At 57.5% G+C, this 18,821-nt stretch overlaps 1 protein-coding gene and 1 non-coding gene across 4 annotated transcripts in view; both read left to right on the top strand.

The window, feature by feature from the left end:
- Positions 1–18,821, top strand: part of LOC133358323 (ATP-dependent translocase ABCB1-like) — a 53,136-nt gene that overhangs the window by 23,882 nt on the left and 10,433 nt on the right. For all 3 annotated transcript variants that reach the window (XM_061576585.1, XM_061576584.1, XM_061576586.1), the window contains 12 exons: positions 227–351; positions 1,966–2,143; positions 3,082–3,195; positions 4,625–4,735; positions 6,797–6,922; positions 7,504–7,707; positions 13,568–13,738; positions 14,608–14,769; positions 15,678–16,034; positions 16,857–17,003; positions 17,683–17,787; positions 18,583–18,660. In XM_061576585.1, coding sequence (XP_061432569.1) covers positions 227–351; positions 1,966–2,143; positions 3,082–3,195; positions 4,625–4,735; positions 6,797–6,922; positions 7,504–7,707; positions 13,568–13,738; positions 14,608–14,769; positions 15,678–16,034; positions 16,857–17,003; positions 17,683–17,787; positions 18,583–18,660 — 1,878 coding nt within the window. The remainder of the gene's footprint in view (positions 1–226; positions 352–1,965; positions 2,144–3,081; positions 3,196–4,624; positions 4,736–6,796; positions 6,923–7,503; positions 7,708–13,567; positions 13,739–14,607; positions 14,770–15,677; positions 16,035–16,856; positions 17,004–17,682; positions 17,788–18,582; positions 18,661–18,821) is intronic.
- LOC133358424 (U6 spliceosomal RNA) lies at positions 17,052–17,158 on the top strand. Its single transcript, XR_009757067.1, has one exon. It is a non-coding gene; the product is annotated as a U6 spliceosomal RNA (small nuclear RNA).

Below are 18,821 nucleotides of genomic sequence, written 5' to 3'. Positions count from 1 at the left end.
TGTGCCCCAGTAGCGATTTGGCACAGTTGGCTACGTAGGGTGCGGAACAAGTTCAACGTACACACACACACACACACAAACGTGGCCACGTGCTATCGTGCACCGTGCCGGCCTTCATAAGACGCCCGCTAACAGCACTTGCCCCAGCAGGTCTGTCTGCCTCTATGGGTGACCTTTGTCTTTGTGTGTGTGCGCGTGTGTGCGTGTGTGTGTCCGCGTACACCAGCTGCTGGGCTCGCTGACGACAGCCGAACTGACCGCGTACGCCAAGGCCGGAGCTGTGGCGGAGGAGGTCCTGATGGCCATCAGGACGGTGGTGGCCTTCGGAGGTCAGCAGAAAGCCGTCGACAGGTGAGCACACGGGCACCCCCCCCGCCACCACCGCCCACCACTGCCCCCCCCCATCACTGCTCCCCCCCACCACTGTCCCCCCCACCGCCCCCCTCCGTAACGTTGATTTACGTCGCCCCCTTTTTACGTAATTTAGCAAATACGCCATTGCTCTATTAACCCTTTCCCGTTCCAATGACGTACGTCACGGCGTACGCAACGACGTACGTCACGGCGTGCCTCATTGGTCCTTGTTCTGATTCCGTTACCCCCCCGCCCCGCTCCCCTCCACCCCCCAATGAAGACCGCCTGGTCCCAACGAACCCCACCAGCACCCCCCCCCCCCCACGCTTAGATTACTAAGGTCACGATACACAGAGAGGTCACGATACACCGAGGAGCTTGCCTCCTGCCTCCACCTCCCCCCCCATCGGCCTTCTCCTGCACGGTGTCCAGTCCACAGCCCCTCCCCCCACCCACCCTCGTTGTTGTCATCGTTGTCATTGGGAGAGATGCAAAGGAACGGCGCCACGCTCACCGCCACGCTCACCGCCACGCTCACCATGATACACTCACCGCCACGCTCACCGCCATGCTCACCGCCATGCTCACCGCCACGCTCACCGCCATGCTCACCATGATACACTCACTGCCACGCTCACCGCCATGCTCACCGCCACGCTCACCGCCACGCTCACCGCCACGCTCACCGCCACGCTCACCATGATACACTCACCGCCACGCTCACCGCCACGCTCACCGCCATGCTCACCGCCACGCTCACCGCCACGCTCACCGCCATGCTCACCGCCACGCTCACCGCCACGCTCACCGCCACGCTCACCATGATACACTCACTGCGACGCTCACCATCATGCTCACCGCCACGCTCACCGCCACGCTCACCGCCATGCTCACCGCCACGCTCACTGCGATGCTCACCGCCACGCTCACCGCCACGCTCACCACCACGCTCACCATGATACACTCACCGCCACGCTCACCGCCACACTCACCGCCATGCTCACCGCCACGCTCACCGCCACGCTCACTGCCACGCTCACCATGATACACTCACTGCCACGCTCACCGCCATGCTCACCGCCACGCTCACCGCCACGCTCACCGCCACGCTCACCGCCACGCTCACCATGATACACTCACGGCCACGCTCACCGCCACGCTCACCGCCACGCTCACTGCGATGCTCACCGCCACACTCACCAACACACTCACCGCCACGCTCACTGCGATGCTCACCGCCACACTCACCAACACACTCACCACCACGCTCACCGCGACGCTCACCACCACGCTCACCGCCACGCTCACTGCGATGCTCACCGCCACACTCACCAACACACTCACCACCACGCTCACCGCGACGCTCACCACCACGCTCACGGCCACGCTCACTGCGATGCTCACCGCCACACTCACCAACACACTCACCACCACGCTCACCGCGACGCTCACCACCACGCTCACCGCCACGCTCACTGCGATGCTCACCGCCACACTCACCAACACACTCACCACCACGCTCACCGCCACGCTCACCAACACACTCACCACCACGCTCACCGCGACGCTCCCCACCTCCCGTTCCTGCGCTCGTCGCCGCTGGCGCCGCAGGTACAACAAGAACCTGCACGACGCCAGCACGATGGGCATGAAGAAGGCCGTCGCCACCAACCTGTCGTTCGGACTCACGCAGTTCATCATCTTCGGCTCGTACGCCCTCGCCTTCTGGTACGGCACCAAGCTGGTGATTGAAGAGCCCGAGAACTACACCATCGGACGCGTGCTCATCGTGAGTCGCACCGCAGCACCACCGCTCCCACCAGTCTCGGATTGCCAAGGTTACAATGCACCGTCACAACACCTCCAACCGTCACCACCACCACCGCCACCACCGCACCACCTTGGATTGCCAAGGTCACAATGCACCATCACAACACCTCCAACCACCACCGCACCACCACCTTGGATTACCAAGGTCACAATGCACCGTCACACCACCACCGCCACCACCACCGCACCACCACCTTGGATTACCAAGGTCACAATGCACCGTCACAACACCTCCATCCACCACCGCCACCACCACCGCCACCACCACCGCCACACCACCTTGGATTGCCAAGGTCACAATGCACCATCACAACACCTCTATCCGCCACCACCGCCGCACCACCTTGGCTGCAGAGTTTGGTAATGCATGTTGCTTACGTCGTTTATTGTGAAAATTCGGTCACAGTTCCTATGACCTACACGGTTTCATTGCTTTTATGGCTTTATTTTGGTGATTTTCGAAAAGTTTTTTGGTTTGGTCATGTTTGTTTGTTGTAGTACAGAGTTGGACTGATGGCCTTAATCTAAGTTGTCTTGTGGTTGTTGTTGTTGTTGTTTAACTTGCATCCCACTGGGATTTTTGCACACAACGTTAGTGTACGGTGCTTTTTCTGCAATATTTTGCTGTCTTTTCTTGGATCTTCTGTTTACGCATAGTCACTATAAGATGTATTCTTGTTCATGTTTTCGTTTTTTGTTTGTTGCGGTTGTACCCGATTTCAAGAGCCGAATGGCTCACAGGGCTACACCTAATACATGAACTTGAACTTGGATTACCAAGGTCACAATGCACCGTCACAACACCTCCAACCGCCACCGCCACCACCGCACCACCACCTTGGATTACCAAGGTCACAGGGCATACGCTGTGAATCTTTTGCCTTTTGCCTTCTGCAGGTGTTTTTCTCCGTCCTCATTGGCGCCTTCTCGCTGGGACAAGGAGCTCCTAACCTGGAGAGCTTCTCCAACGCCCGCGGTGCGGCGTTCACCATCTTCCAGATCCTAGACAAGGTGACGCCACCGACACAGATATCCGTGGCCTCTACATACACACAAAAAAAACACTTGCTGTTGGGGCAAGTGCTGTTAGCGAGCGGCACCTATGAAGGCCGACACGGCACACTCACCTACTCACTCGCCCAATCACTCGCCCAATCACTCGCCCAATCACTCGCCCAATTACTCGTCCACTCACTCATTCACCCACTCGCAAAGACAAAGATCCCCCGTGTAGCCTTAACATGCTGTTGGGGCAAGTGCTGTTAGCGAGCGGCACCTACGAAGGCCGAAACGGCACACTCACCTATTCACTCGCCCAATCACTCGCCCAATTACTCGCCCACTCACTCACCCACTCGCAAAGATAAAGATCCCCCGTGTAGCCTTAACATGCTGTTGGGGCAAGTGCTGTTAGCGAGCGGCACCTACGAAGGCCGAAACGGCACACTCACCTACTCACTCGCCCAATCACTCGCCCAATTACTCGCCCACTTACTCACCCACTCGCAAAGATAAAGATCCCCCGTGTAGCCTTAACATGCTGTTGGGGCAAGTGCTGTTAGCGAGCGGCACCTATTTAAGGCCGGCACGGCACACAAGGGGGTGGGTGGCCAGCACCACGCCAGGCCGCCTTTGTCTCCCTCGTGGCGACGTTTACACACCGCGCCAGGTATATACACACACGCACAGTTCAATCCACCAGCACTGGGGGGGGGGGGGGGGGGGAGGGGGGTGGCGGTGTGCGAGACATGGACAGATTAATTTCGTTAGAAGGTAATTCATCGAAAACACAAATTAAGCATGGGGCATGTAAGTTGCAGCGTACTTTGTTTCATCAGACCCTACACGTTTTTATTTAACATTGCACATTGTCTTGAATGATTGACAACCAAAAAAGATGTTGCAATGCTGCAAGAAGTAAAGGTTGGAGAGAACCACTGTGCCTAAACTGGTGTCTGCGAGCTTGCGAACCATCGCGCAAACTCCGATCATTCCCCCCGAGCATCAGTAGCGGCGGCTTTCAGATGCGCTGCTTCTGTGGCCGTCTGGAACGCTCTTCCCCTTCCGATATTAGGAAGCCATTGGGAGGCTATGCACTTAAAAATCACCATGATCTCGATTGCAAACTCGTCTCTTTAAAACTGCTTTTTGTGTGTGTGTTAGTTTTGGTTGTCCTTCTCCCGCACCTTTGATTAGTGCGGTGCAAAATAAGTTCAACATAGACGCATCGCGGGCCACCTGGTTCAACCAATAATAGTTCACCAGCATCGGTTTCGGGCAAGCCTCCTGCCTGCCTCTGATGACGACGATGACGATGAGGCACCGAATGTCAAAACCGGCCCAGAGCTTTTGCTATGACGATGATGACTACGATGATAGTGACGACGACTGCTGATGATGATGATGATGCTGATGATGCTGATGATGGTTGTACGCACAGCCCCGCCCCATAGACAGCAGTTCCGATGATGGGTTCAAGCCGGAGCGGATCAAAGGCGACATCTCATTCAGAAACATCCACTTCTCTTACCCCTCCCGGCCTGACGTGCAGGTACCCCGCCGCTCGCCACTCACCACCCCGCCGCTCACCACTCACCACCCCGCCGCTCACCACTCACCACCCCGCCGCTCACCACTCACCACCCCGTCGCTCACCACCCCCGCCGCTCACCACTCACCACCCCGTCGCTCACCACCCCATCACTCGTCACTCACCACCCCCGCCGCTCACCACTCACCACCCCGTCGCTCACCACCACGTCGCTCATCACTCACCACCCCGTCGCTCACCACTCACCACCCCGTCGCTCACCACCCCGCCGCTCACCACTCACCACCCCGTCGCTCACCACCCCATCACTCATCACTCACCACCCCGTCGCTCACCGCCACGTCACTCACCACCCCATCACTCACCACTCACCACCCCGCCGCTCACCACTCACCACCCCGCCGCTCACCACTCACCACCCCGTCGCTCACCACCCCCGCCGCTTACCACTCACCACCCCGTCGCTCACCACCCCATCACTCGTCACTCACCACCCCCGCCGCTCACCACTCACCACCCCGTCGCTCACCACCACGTCGCTCATCACTCACCACCCCGTCGCTCACCACTCCCCACCCCATCGCTCACCACCCCGCCGCTCACCACTCACCACCCCGTCGCTCACCACCCCATCACTCATCACTCACCACCCCGTCGCTCACCGCCACGTCACTCACCACCCCATCACTCACCACTCACCACCCCATCGCTCATCACTCACCACCCCCGTCGCTCACCACTCACCACCCCCGTCGCTCACCACTCACCACCCCATCACTCATCACTCACCTCCCTGCCGCTCACCACTCACCACCCCATCACTCATCACTCACCACCCTGCCGCTCACCACTCACCACCCCATCACTCATCACTCGCCACCCTGCCGCTCACCACCCCATCGCTCACCACCTCCGTCGCTCACCACTCACCACCACATCGCTCACCACTCACCACCCCATCACTCATCACTCGCCACCCTGCCGCTCACCACCCCATCGCTCACCACCTCCGTCGCTCACCACTCACCACCCCGCCGCTCATCACTCACCACCACATCGCTCACCACCTCCGTCGCTCACCACCTCCGTCACTCACCACTCACCACCCCATCACTCATCACTCACCGCCCCGTCGCTCACCACCCCATCGCTCACCACCCCCGCCGCTCACCACCCCCGCCGCTCACCGCCTTATCACCGTCTCTTTATCACCATCTCCACCTCGTCAAGACCACCCCATCGCTGACACTGCATCAGTGCCTCCACCTCATCACCAACGTGAGATCCTCATGGGATATTGAGGGATTTTATGGGATTTTATGGGATTGTGTGGGATTGAGGGATTGTGTGAGATTGTGAGGGATTCTATGGGATTGTGTGGGATTGTATGAGATTGTGTGGGATTGAGGGATTTAATGGGATTGTGTGGGATTGAGGGATTTAATGAGATTGTGTGGGATTGCGGCTAGATTCTGTTGGATTGTGTGGGATTGTGTAGGATTGAGGGATTTTATGGGATTGTGAGGGATTCTATGGGATTGTGTGGGATTGAGGGATTGTGTGAGATTGTGAGGGATTCTATGGGATTGTGTGGGATTGTATGAGATTGTGTGGGATTGAGGGATTTAATGGGATTGTGTGGGATTGAGGGATTTAATGAGATTGTGTGGGATTGCGGCTAGATTCTGTTGGATTGTGTGGGATTGTGTGGGATTGAGGGATTTTATGGGATTGTGTGGGATTGTGAGGGATTCTATGGGATTGTGTGGGATTGTATGAGATTGTGTGGGATTGAGGGATTTTATGGGATTGTGTGGGATTGCGGCTATATTCTGTTGGACTGTATGATATTGTGTGGGATTGTGAGCGATTGTGTGGGATTGAGGGATTCCAGGGGGATTCTATGGCATTACGACTGGCTTCTAATGGGATTGCGAGTAGCTGTAAATCATTGCGTGAGGGATCCCATCGGAGTTGTGAGAGATTGCGCGGGGATCTTGCTGGGATTGCGTGGGACGGTGAGAGGTCATATTCAAGGGTTTGCTACCGTGGGGCCCGCAGATCCTCAAGGGGCTGAACTTGGAGGTGGAGAGCGGCAAGACGATCGCCCTGGTGGGCAGCAGTGGCTGCGGCAAGAGCACCACCATCCAGTTGCTGCAGAGGTTCTACGACCCCGGCGCTGGCGAGGTGCGTGCGTGTGCGCGTGTGCACGTGTGTCGGGGAGCGGTGGTGGTAGCGGTTAGCGCGCTGCGCTACGAACCCGGCGACCCGGGTTCGATTTCCGCTCGCGGCCAACACCAGTGACGATTATCTGAGCCGGTCCTGGGCCCTGCCCTAGGTCGACTCGGCCTTGAATGAGTACCTGGTGCGGTGTAGTAAACATCGCCACTGGAGAGACAAAGACGGCCGGGCGTGGTGCTGGCCACCTACCCCCCTCGTGTGCCGTGCCGGCCTTCATAGGTGCTGCTACTCGCTGACAGCACTTGCCCCTACAGTCTGTTACAGGCTGTACAGGGGGATCTTTGTATTTTTGTGTGTGCACGTGTGTGTATGTGTGTGTTTAACGGTGGTTCAGCGGTTGGTCCTGTCAGCTGGTGTGGTCCTGTCAGCTGGTGTGATCCTGTCAGCTGGCGCGAAGTCTCTTGCTCGCTGGCGTGGTCCTGTCCGGCACCAGCAGTGGCAGCGTTGATCGGGGCGGCCTTGCAGGGCTGCGCCTCTCTCCACGTGACTCACCCCCCGCACCCCCCCCCCAACTTCCCCCCTCGCAGGTGCTGGTGGACGGTCGCGACGTGCGCTCGCTGGGCGTGCGCTGGCTGCGCGAGCACATCGGCGTCGTGAGCCAGGAGCCGGTGCTCTTCGCCGCCACCATCGGCGAGAACATCCGGCACGGGCGCCAGGACGCCAGCGACGCCGACGTAGAGCGAGCGGCGCACGAGGCCAACGCCTTCGACTTCATCTCGCGCCTGCCCGAGGTGCCCCCCCCCCCGCGTCCCCCCCTCCCCCCCTCCCCCCGCGTTGTGTCGCCCGTGTCACATGTGGCAGCAGTCGGTCGGTCGCCCCGCTCGCGTGCGCCGGTCAGGCTCGCAGACCTGCTGAGCCTCCTGGGTCAGGCGTGACGGGGCGTGGTGGTTCGCTCGCCGGCTTTGGGGGGGGGGGCTTCGTTTCTCACCACTCGCCCTCCCCCCAGCTTGTTTGGGGTGGTGGGGGGCGGGCCGGGGTTCAATCTTAATTTTGGACGATCACCCCTCTCTGTACCTGTGTTGCTCTCTCTATGCATCTTGGTGATATCTGTCTGCTTATATGTCTGCCTATAGTTTTCTGGTTAGATTTTATGTCGCTATTTCATTATACCTGATGATGATTGCTTGTGTTGTGATCGAAACGTCGTATGCTATTATTTAATTTATTATTTTACCTTTATACGTGACTTTACCGAAAGAACCAAAGAATATGAGCCGGGGTTGTGTTACGGTGCGTAACTGTCGGCGCTCGTTCCCAAGCGCTGTGAGCAAAGGTTTGAAGCTTTCGCGACTGCAGGAATCCATACTCTTTGCTTCTTTCGGTAACCATGATTGCTTGTGTTGCAATCGAAACGTCGTGATTGATTTATTTTATTTTCTACCCACGTGACTTTACCGAAAGTGTGGAGATCAAAGGTGTTTTGCGGGGATGTGTCGGTTGGAACTTGTTCGAATCGCTTTGACGGCAAAAACGTTGGGTGACTTCTGTGCCAACACCACCACCACCTCCTCCTCCACCTCCGATAATGATGATGGTGGTGACATCAACTGCCACGCCTGAGAGAGGCCGCGGCAATTGCGTCACCCCCCCTCGCTCCACCGTGAATTTGCACGCGTCCATCGCTTGGGGGTTGGGGGGGGGAGGGGGGAGGAGAGAGCGGAGGTGCAGCGGTTAGCGCACGCGAACCCGGCAAGAGATTGCTTCCCCGTTGACTTCCCGCTCGCGCGGCCAATAACCGGGTGTCTGAACGGGGTTCCCCTCCACTAGGTCGGCTCGGCCTGAAATGAGTACCTGGTACGGTGTGTAGTGGATTTTTTGTCCGGCTCCTTCCGTTTTTCCCCTCCACATTTAGAGTCGACATGACCACGCTTTTCGAGTCATCGGCTGCTTTGGATTCCCACACGATAAGCCACCGATCAGTCGAGCGATCCTTCGCGAGAGCCGGTCGCTGCTGAAAACGAGCTAGGCGACCAGCTCAGTGGTCCTTACCTCGTAAAGAATAAAACACTTGCCCCCCCATAGTGTTGTGTGGGCCACACGGGGTGATGCAGAGGTTCCTTGCTCGTGTTTGTATCGGTTACACATCCATTGTGTTTGTGTAAGGCGAGCCGAGCCGCCTCGCTTGTGACATTTGACATGATACCCGGCACACTCACGCCAAGCAAAGACAAAGATCCCCCGTGGAGCCTTTAGCCGACTGTTGGGGCAAGTGCTGTGAGCTAGTGGCACCTACGAAGGTCGGTACGGCGCACGAGGGGGGGGGGTGCTTGGGAACACCACGCCTGGCCGCCTTTGTCTCCCCAGTGGTGATGATTAACCACACTACCGCACCAGGTACTCATTTGTTGACCGAGGGGATGCCAACACCGCGAGCGGGAATCAAACTCGGGTGGCCGGGTTCGTAGCGTTAACCGCTAGCGCCACCACTCACGCCCCCCCCCCCCGCCTCCACCACTGGGCCACTCGCCACCACCACCGCCACCACCGCCACAACCACCGCCCCCCACCATTGTCACAACCACTGGGCCTCCCACCGCCACCACCACAACCACTGGGCCACCCACCACCTCCCCCACCATCGCCACAACCACTGGGCCATCCACCACCTTCCACCACTGCCACAACCACTGGGCCACCCACCACCACCACAACCACTGGGCCACCCACCACCTCCCCCACCACCGCCACAACCACTGGGCCACCCACCACAACCACCACCACCGCCACAACCACTGGGCCACCCACCGCCGCCCCCACCACCGGCCCCCACAACCACTGGGCCACCCACCGCCCCCACCACCGTCTCGTGCTAAATTTAACCCGAGCACAGCAGCAGCAGCAGGGGCTGCAGAACCGGTTTCTTTTAAGACAAAAAAGTAAAAACCCGCGCGGCTCTCCTCGGCTCTCCCTACCTTTGAAATGCGACTGTACCAGGTTCTGTTTTATAATAAACGGATTCTTAAAATTCTTGGCACGGATGCCCCCCCCCCATTCCTGTACATTTAATAGGGGGGGGTAGCAGATTATGCCCGAGTCCCTGAACTTACGTAATGCTTGACATCTTCACCAGCAGCAGTGGTCTACCTACTGCTGGATGAAGGCCCCCATCGTTAGCCGTGGTCTACCTACTGCTGGATGAAGGCCACCATCGTTAGCCGTGGTCTACCTACTGCTGGATGAAGGCCCCCATCGTTAGCCGTGGTCTACCTACTGCTGGATGAAGGCCACCATCGTTAGCCGTGGTCTACCTACTGCTGGATGAAGGCCCCCATCGTTAGCCGTGGTCTACCTACTGCTGGATGAAGGCCCCCATCGTTAGCCGTGGTCTACCTACTGCTGGATGAAGGCCACCATCGTCAGCCGTGGTCTCCCTACTGCTGCATGAAGGCCGCCACCATCGTCAGCCGTGGTCTCCCTACTGCTGGATGAAGGCCCCCATCGTCAGCCGTGGTCTACCTACTGCTGGATGAAGGCCGCCCCCATCGTTAGCCGTGGTCTACCTACTGCTGGATGAAGGCCCCCATCAACAGCCGTGGTCTACCTACTGCTGGATGAAGGCCGCCCCCATCATTAGCCGTGGTCTACCTAGTGCTGGATGAAGGCCACCATCATTAGCCGTGGTCTACCTACTGCTGGATGAAGGCCACCATCGTTAGCCGTGGTCTACCTACTGCTGGATGAAGGCCACCATCATTAGCCGTGGTCTACCTACTGCTGGATGAAGGCCCCCATCGTCAGCCGTGGTCTACCTAGTGCTGGATGAAGGCCGCCCCCATCGTTAGCCGTGGTCTACCTACTGCTGGATGAAGGCCACCATCATTAGCCGTGGTCTACCTACTGCTGGATGAAGGCCACCATCGTTAGCCGTGGTCTACCTACTGCTGGATGAAGGCCACCATCGTTAGCCGTGGTCTACCTACTGCTGGATGAAGGCCCCCATCATTAGCCGTGGTCTACCTACTGCTGGATGAAGGCCCCCATCGTTAGCCGTGGTCTACCTACTGCTGGATGAAGGCCCCCATCATTAGCTGTGGTCTACCTACTGCTGGATGAAGGCCACCATCATTAGCCGTGGTCTACCTACTGCTGGATGAAGGCCACCATCGTTTGCCGTGGTCTACCTACTGCTGGATGAAGGCCACCATCATTAGCCGTGGTCTACCTACTGCTGGATGAAGGCCCCCATCGTAAGCCGTGGTCTACCTACTGCTGGATGAAGGCCACCATCATTAGCCGTGGTCTACCTACTGCTGGATGAAGGCCCCCATCATTAGCCGTGGTCTACCTACTGCTGGATGAAGGCCCCCATCATTAGCCGTGGTCTACCTACTGCTGGATGAAGGCCACCATCATTAGCCGTGGTCTACCTACTGCTGGATGAAGGCCACCATCGTTAGCCGTGGTCTACCTACTGCTGGATGAAGGCCACCATCATTAGCCGTGGTCTACCTACTGCTGGATGAAGGCCACCATCATTAGCCGTGGTCTACCTACTGCTGGAGGAAGGCCCCCATCGTTAGCCGTGGTCTACCTAGTGCTGGATGAAGGCCACCATCGTTAGCCGTGGTCTACCTACTGCTGGATGAAGGCCCCCATCATTAGCCGTGGTCTACCTACTGCTGGATGAAGGCCACCATCGTTAGCCGTGGTCTACCTACTGCTGGATGAAGGCCCCCATCATTAGCCGTGGTCTACCTACTGCTAGATGAAGGCCCCCATCGTCAGCCGTGATCTACCTACTGCTGGATGAAGGCCCCCATCGTCAGCCGTGGTCTACCTACTGCTAGATGAAGGCCCCCATCGTCAGCCGTGATCTACCTACTGCTGGATGAAGGCCCCCATCGTCAGCCATGATCTACCTACTGCTGGATGAAGGCCCCCATCGTCAGCCATGATCTACCTACTGCTGGATGAAGGCCCCCATCGTTAGCCGTGGTCTACCTACTGCTGGATGAAGGCCGCCACCATCGTTAGCCGTGGTCTACCTACTGCTGGATGAAGGCCACCAAGCTTCATGGGTGACGATGGCGATGATACCGGTCACTGCAGTCAGCTACCAAGCGTGGCGAAGAGCTAGACAGCTCCGCGGGGCTTTGCCCGACGAATCGTTTTTGACAGCCGGCGTGTGGCACGGCGCGTGGGACACAAAAAACACTCGTCTGGGAACCAAGTCGCGTTTTTCTCGTTTTATTTTTGGTACGAGCATCAAGATGCCGCGGGGGTGGGAGGGGGGGGGGTGCAGTTGGGTTCTCGGGGCCCGATTTTGTCGCTTTGAAAGAATGCAACCCGACTTGCGGACGCCGTGACGGGAACGTACCTACGACGGCGCCTCCTCGTATCGCTTACAAATGTGCAGATTTTCAAGGTCTCAAGATTCGGATCTGCCTCGTAAGAGACAATTATACCTGCGCGTGTGTGTGCGTGCGTGTGAGGTGTGTGCGTATGTATGTTGGCAGAGGGAGGGCGGCACAGGCGGTAAACCCACGGCACCGTGACCTCCTGCCAGTTCACGTGGCCTTGACGTGCACATGGCCTGGCACAAGCGCTGTGGTGACGTTACCGCCACTTAGTGGCGAATGACGGGTGTTATTATATGTGTGTATGTATGTGTGGGGAGTGGTAGTGCAACGGTTAACCCGCTGCGCTACGAACCCACCAGTGGCGATCATCCTAATCGGTTCGGCGTCTCCCCTAGGTCCACTCGGCCTCAAATGAGTACCTGGGGCGGTGTCTAAACATTGCCACTAGAGAGACAAAGGTGGAAGGGCGTGGTGTTGGCAACCCACCTCCCTCGTGTGCCGACTCGCTAACAGCACTTGCGCCAACAGCCTCTGAAGGCTACACGGGGGATCTTTGTCTTTGTTATATAATGGGGTAGCAGGGACAGCGGTTTGCGTGCTGCGCTAAGATCTGAAAAAGGTTGTCGATTATTGTGATCATCATTTATATACACAAATGACGATCGCGTATTGAATTATGTTCGTGTAACGCATACTTTGGCCAGCATTGAGATACAAGTCTGGTCTGGTCTTAAGAGTGGCGGCAGTCACATGGTGCACAAATTTGTAGTAGTCACATGTTACAGAGGGTGGGGGCAGTCACGTGGCACAGAGGGTGATGACGGTGACATGGTGGTACACAAATTTGTAGTAGTCGCATGTTACAGAGGGTGGGGGCAGTCACGTGGCACAGAGGGTGATGACGGTGACATGGTGGTACACAAATTTGTAGTAGTCACATGTTACAGAGGGTGGCGGGCAGTCACGTGGCACAGAGGGTGATGACGGTCACATGGTGGTACACAAATTTGTAGTAGTCACATGTTACAGAGGGTGGCGGCAGTCACATGGCACAGAAGGTGATGACGGTCACATGGTGGTACACAAATTTGTAGAAGTCACATGTTACAGAGGGTGGGGGCAGTCACATGGCACAGAGGGCGATGACGGTCACATGGTGGTACACAAATTTGTAGTCGCATGTTCAAGAGGGTGGCGGCAGTCACGTGGTAGTCACGTGGCAGTCACACGGCACACACACACACGGAGGGTGCCAGCGGTAACGTGTTGGCGCCATGTCCTGCCCTTCCAGAAATTCAACACGATGGTGGGCGAGCGCGGGGCGCAGCTGTCGGGCGGACAGAAGCAGCGCATCGCCATCGCGCGCGCCCTCGTGCGCAACCCCAAGATCCTGCTGCTGGACGAGGCAACGTCGGCGCTCGACACGGAGAGCGAGGCCGTCGTGCAGTCCGCCCTCGACAAGGTCTCACTTCGGTCCCTCCGGGGGCGCCGGAGAAACAGCGGCACCGAGTTTATCACAAACTCTGTGTGCGAGCGAGCGAGGCGTGCGTGCGTGAGCGAGCGGTGGGTGTGAAGAAGCAATTGGTGTCTGGGGGGGGGGGGGGTCGCCAGTGGGGCGACGGCCGTGAGCGGACTCGCGCAGAGACCCTTCGACCAGCACAGAGACTCGGACTCGCGTAGAGAATCACAGACTCGCACAGAGACTCGGACTCGCGTAGAGAATCACAGACCAGCACAGAGACTCGGACTCGCGTAGAGAATCACAGACTCGCACAGAGACTCGGACTCGCGTAGAGAATCACAGACTCGCACAGAGACCCTTCGACCAGCACAGAGACTCGGACTCGCGTAGAGAATCACAGACTCGCGCAGAGACCCTTCGACCAGCACAGAGACTCGGACTCACGTAGAGAATCACAGACTCGCACAGAGACCCTTCGACCAGCACAGAGACTCGGACTCGCGTAGAGAATCACAGACTCGCACAGAGACCCGTAGACCAGCACAGAGACTCAGACTCGCGTAGAGAATCACAGACTCGCACAGAGACCCGTAGACCAGCACAGAGACTCGGACTCGCGTAGAGAATCACAGACTCGCGCAGAGACCCTTCGACCAGCACAGAGACTCAGACTCGCGTAGAGAATCACAGACTCGCGTAGAGGGTCGCAGACTACCACAGACTGGCAATCGAGCGGCACACTAGACATCGCCATGCGAGTGGTGGATCGCTCTCCACCGCCGTCACGATTGGACTCTCATGCGAGGGAGTCACTGCCTCCTCCTCCTCCGCTCGACATTTTCCTTCTCCGCTGCCATCGTCGCTTGCAGGCTCGCCAAGGCCGCACGACGATCGTCATCGCCCACCGGCTGTCGACGATCCGCACTGCCGACGTCATCGCCGGCTTCAACGACGGCGTCGTGGTGGAACAGGGCTCGCACGCAGAGCTTATGGAGCGCCGCGGCATCTACCACCTCCTCGTCACCCAGCAGGTGCTCCCCCACCCGCCGCACGGAGCGCGCGGGTACGCCGATGCAGCGCGGAGCGCCCGACCGTATGACCGCATGCAGCAGTAGCCGCCGTTCGCCGCTAAGTGACGTCACCACGGCGCCTGTGCCAGGCTAGGTGCACTCCGAGGGCACGTAAAGTGTCGAAGGCTCAGTGGTAGGAGGTCACGGGGCAGACCCAGCACACACACACACAAACCCACACGCACACAGACACGCACACACACAAGCACACACGGGACAGACCCCAGGTGCGACGGCTCGACTGAGATGATTGGCAGATGCAGCAGCTGTGCCCCCTACTGTGCAAACTTACCACTGCCGCATGCAAAGACTAAATACAAAGATTCCCCCATGTAGCTTTAAGACTGTTGGGGCAAGTGCTGTTAGCGAGTAACACCACGCCCGGCCGCCTTTGTCTCTGTCGTGGCGATGTTTACACACCGCACCAGTCGACCTAGGAGAGGCCCAGCACTGGTTCAGATAATCGTCACACACGTGCACGGTCACATGTGCGGACTCAAGATGCCAGACCAGTTCACCGTGCTGCCTGTGGAGCCTCCCAGATAATTGATGGCAATTTTTTTACATTCTTCAAATCATTGGGGCGTCTGGATGTGGGCACAGCTTTTTGACGCGAGCAGCTCACAAAATCAAACGGCGAATTCGCATGCCGGTCATGGGGGCCGGCTCGACTCATCGTCATCATCATCGTCGTCGTCGCACCTCCGCATGAGCGCGGTTGGCTCCGTAGGGTGCAAAAGAAGTTCAACAGTCGTGCGTAACTTGCGCAGCATCCCTCTGGAGCCGACGGTCAAACGAGTGGTGCCACTGCGTGGCCAAGCCGTGGGCCGGAGTTGCTTTAACCGCGATGTATTCCGTCCTCCGGCCAGACGCTGGGACAGGATCCTGACGAGGAGGGCGCCGCGGATTTAGAAAACTTGGAGGACGAGGACGACGACGAGATCAATGATGATGCGGTGGAGGACGAGGAGGAGGAGGATATCGTGTTGGAGGACGACCACGAGGTGGTGGCTACCGGCTCGCTCCACCCCGGGCAGGACTCGAACCACGGCGCGCCGGGCGACGCGGCGTCGCTGGCGGGGGCGTCGTTCCGTGACGGCGCGAGCTCTCGACGGTCGCAGAGGACGGCGAAGATGAGCCGGGCGGAGAAGAGGCGGAGGAAGAAGAAGAGGAAGGCGGAGCAGGGAGAGAAAGCCAAAAGCCAGAAGGAGCTGGAGAAGGAGGAGGTTTGGACTTTTTATTTTATTGTATTTCCCCTCTTGTTGGTTCTTTCGGTGAAGACACGTAGAAGGGAAATAATAAAATAAAACATAATTAAATAATTCTCACGACGTTTCGGCCACAACGGCAAGCAGCCGTCCTCAGGTGAAGAGCAGGTCTGTCGAGAAGACAGCGTCTGACCTGTTCTTCACCTGAGGACGGCCGAAACGTCGTGAGAATTATTTAATGTTTTATTTTTATTATTTTATTACTTCCCTTCTACGTGACTTTACCGAAAGAACCAAGAAGATGAATCCCTGCAGTCACGAAAGCTTTACATCGAAATTTATTTCCCCTATCGAGTGAAATGCCTCCGCGGCATCGGGATGTCGCTGCCCCCGCCCCCGAGCAACCGCTGGTTAGGTGCTCGCTAACCTTCATAGCTGCTCGCATCACTCGCCCCAACCGCTCTGCAATGGCTACACGCGGGAATCTTTGTTTGTGGTGTAGCGGTAGAGTAGTGGTTAGCGCCACGCTACAAACCCCGGCGACCAGAGTTCGATTCCCGCTCACGGCCGACACCCGGTGACGATTATCTAAACCGGTCCTGGGCCCTTCCCTAGGTCAACTCGGCCTCAAATGAGTACCTGGTGCAGTGTGTAAAACATCAGCACTGGGGGAGACAAAGGCGGCCGGGCGTGGTGCTGACCACCCACCCCCTCGTGTGCCGTGCCGGCCTTCATTGGTGCTCGCTAACAGCACTTGCCCTTACAGTTTGTTAAGGCTATACGGGGGAATCTGCGTGTTCATGTGTGTCTTTGTGTTTGTCCGTGTGTCCGTGTGTGTAGGAGGCGGAGCTTCCAACAGTGAAGTACTCCCAGATCTTGGCGATGAACCGCCCGGAATGGCACTTCCTGGTGATCGGCGTCGTGGCGGCGATTGTGAGCGGCGGGGTGCAGCCGGCGTTCGCCGTCTTTTTTGCCAAAATCATCGGGGTGAGAGAGAGCGAGAGAGCACGAGAGAGAGCGAGAGAGAGAACGAGAGTACTTGCTCCGGCAGTACATATACTAAAATTGGAACGATACAGAGAAGATTAGCATGGCCCCTGCACAAGGATGACACGCAAATTCGTGAAAAAAAAAGGAGAGACAGAACATGCGAGAGAGAGAGAGAGACTTGGCCGCCTCTTTGCGTGCAGCAGTTTTTTTTATGTTTTAAATCCCCCCCCCTTGCACACGTGGGGTTTTCTCCCCTTGCCCACGTGGTTAACGAGCTGTGTGTGTGGAGAGGTTTGCCACACTGGTGGACACGGTAGAGGAGCAGTGGTGGTGGTGGTAGGGGGGGGACCGGTGGTGGAGTGGCTGGCTACGCTGCGCTACGAAGTTCGATTTCCCGCTCACGGTCAACACCCGGCAATGATTATCTCAAACTGGTCCTGGGCCTCCCGCCCCCCCCCCCCTAGGTCGATTCGACCTGGTGTGGTGTGTAAAAAGTAAAAAAAACACAATGCCACCGGGGAGACAAAGGCGGCCGGGCACGGCGGTGTTGACCACCCCACCACCCCCTCGTGTGACGTGCCGGCCTTCGTGGGCTCCGCTCGCCATCACAACAACTTTCCCCAGCAGTCCGTTTGGGCTAAACGGGGAAAACCTTTGTCCGTGTCCCGTCACCCAGGTGTTTAACGAACCAGACGCACAGGTGAAGAGCACCAAGACGATCACCTACTCGCTCATCTTCCTGCTCCTGGGCGCCATCAGCTTCGTCTCCTACTTCCTGCAGGTGAGCCCTGCACCCCCCACCCCCCCGGGCACCTTGGCAGGCTGACCCACAGATCCCACGTCGTGCCCGCTCAGCAGTGCTCGTCCCTAAGGGGACGTCCATAAATGACGTCACGAACCTGGGGGGGGGGGTCAGACATTTGTGACGGTGTGACGAGGGGGGGGGGGTGAGAAATGAGACGTCATACGCAACTTTAAATAAATATAGATACTTTCTACTTAGACTTTGTAATAAATGTTTTCTCCTACAACATCAGAGTGCAGCGCCACATTAAATACGCACTGCAATGACAATACTTTAAAGAGATTTGAAGCATGTTTTATTTTTTTTTGGGGGGGGCAGAGCTTTGTGATGTCATATTTGAGGGGGGGGGGTCAAAAATCGTCAAATCACGTGACATCATTTATGGACGGCCCTAAATGGATATTTCCCGACCCCCCACCCCCACCCCACTAATTGGCGTTTTGTTTACGTCACGAACTTTACTGGCTGTGTCGGGTGGTGGAGGGTCACGACACAATTCTACTTATGCCATCTAACCCAAAAAAACCTTTGCGATTGATTAACTGGTCGCGCAAAGCCCCCCTGCGTCTTAAACGGAGGAGTCTCTGTACGTTGGGGGGGGGGGGGTCTTTGTTTTCTTTGGGGCTGGTGGTGAAGTGGGTGGTGCTAGTGTCAAAGTGGGTGTGGCCGAATGGCTGAGAGGGAGGGGCCTCCATCTCCACGTGCGTCGTCCCTGTAGAGCCCCTGAGAGGCGTCAACATGAGCGTGTCGTGCGTCTCTCGGCTTTCCCAGGGCGTCATGTTCGGCAAGGCCGGCGAGATTCTCACCATGCGAGTGCGCGGCCGCCTTTTCAAGGCCATACTGCGACAGGTGTGTGTCGTCGTCGTCATCATCGGCAGCGTCGTTGTCATGGTTGTCATCATCATCATGGTCGTCGTCGTCGTCATTATCATGGTTGTCATAGTCATCATTATCATGGTTGTCAGCATTGTCGTCGTCGTTCTCATCATCGTCGTTGTCGTCATCATCAT

The sequence above is a fragment of the Lethenteron reissneri genome, chromosome 61, assembly GCF_015708825.2.
Source record: "Lethenteron reissneri isolate LAM-NWPU_2019-01 chromosome 61, ASM1570882v1, whole genome shotgun sequence".
Taxonomy (NCBI): domain Eukaryota; kingdom Metazoa; phylum Chordata; class Hyperoartia; order Petromyzontiformes; family Petromyzontidae; genus Lethenteron; species Lethenteron reissneri.
Note: the sequence above shows the minus strand (reverse complement) of the source record. Positions and strands in the feature narration are given on the sequence as shown.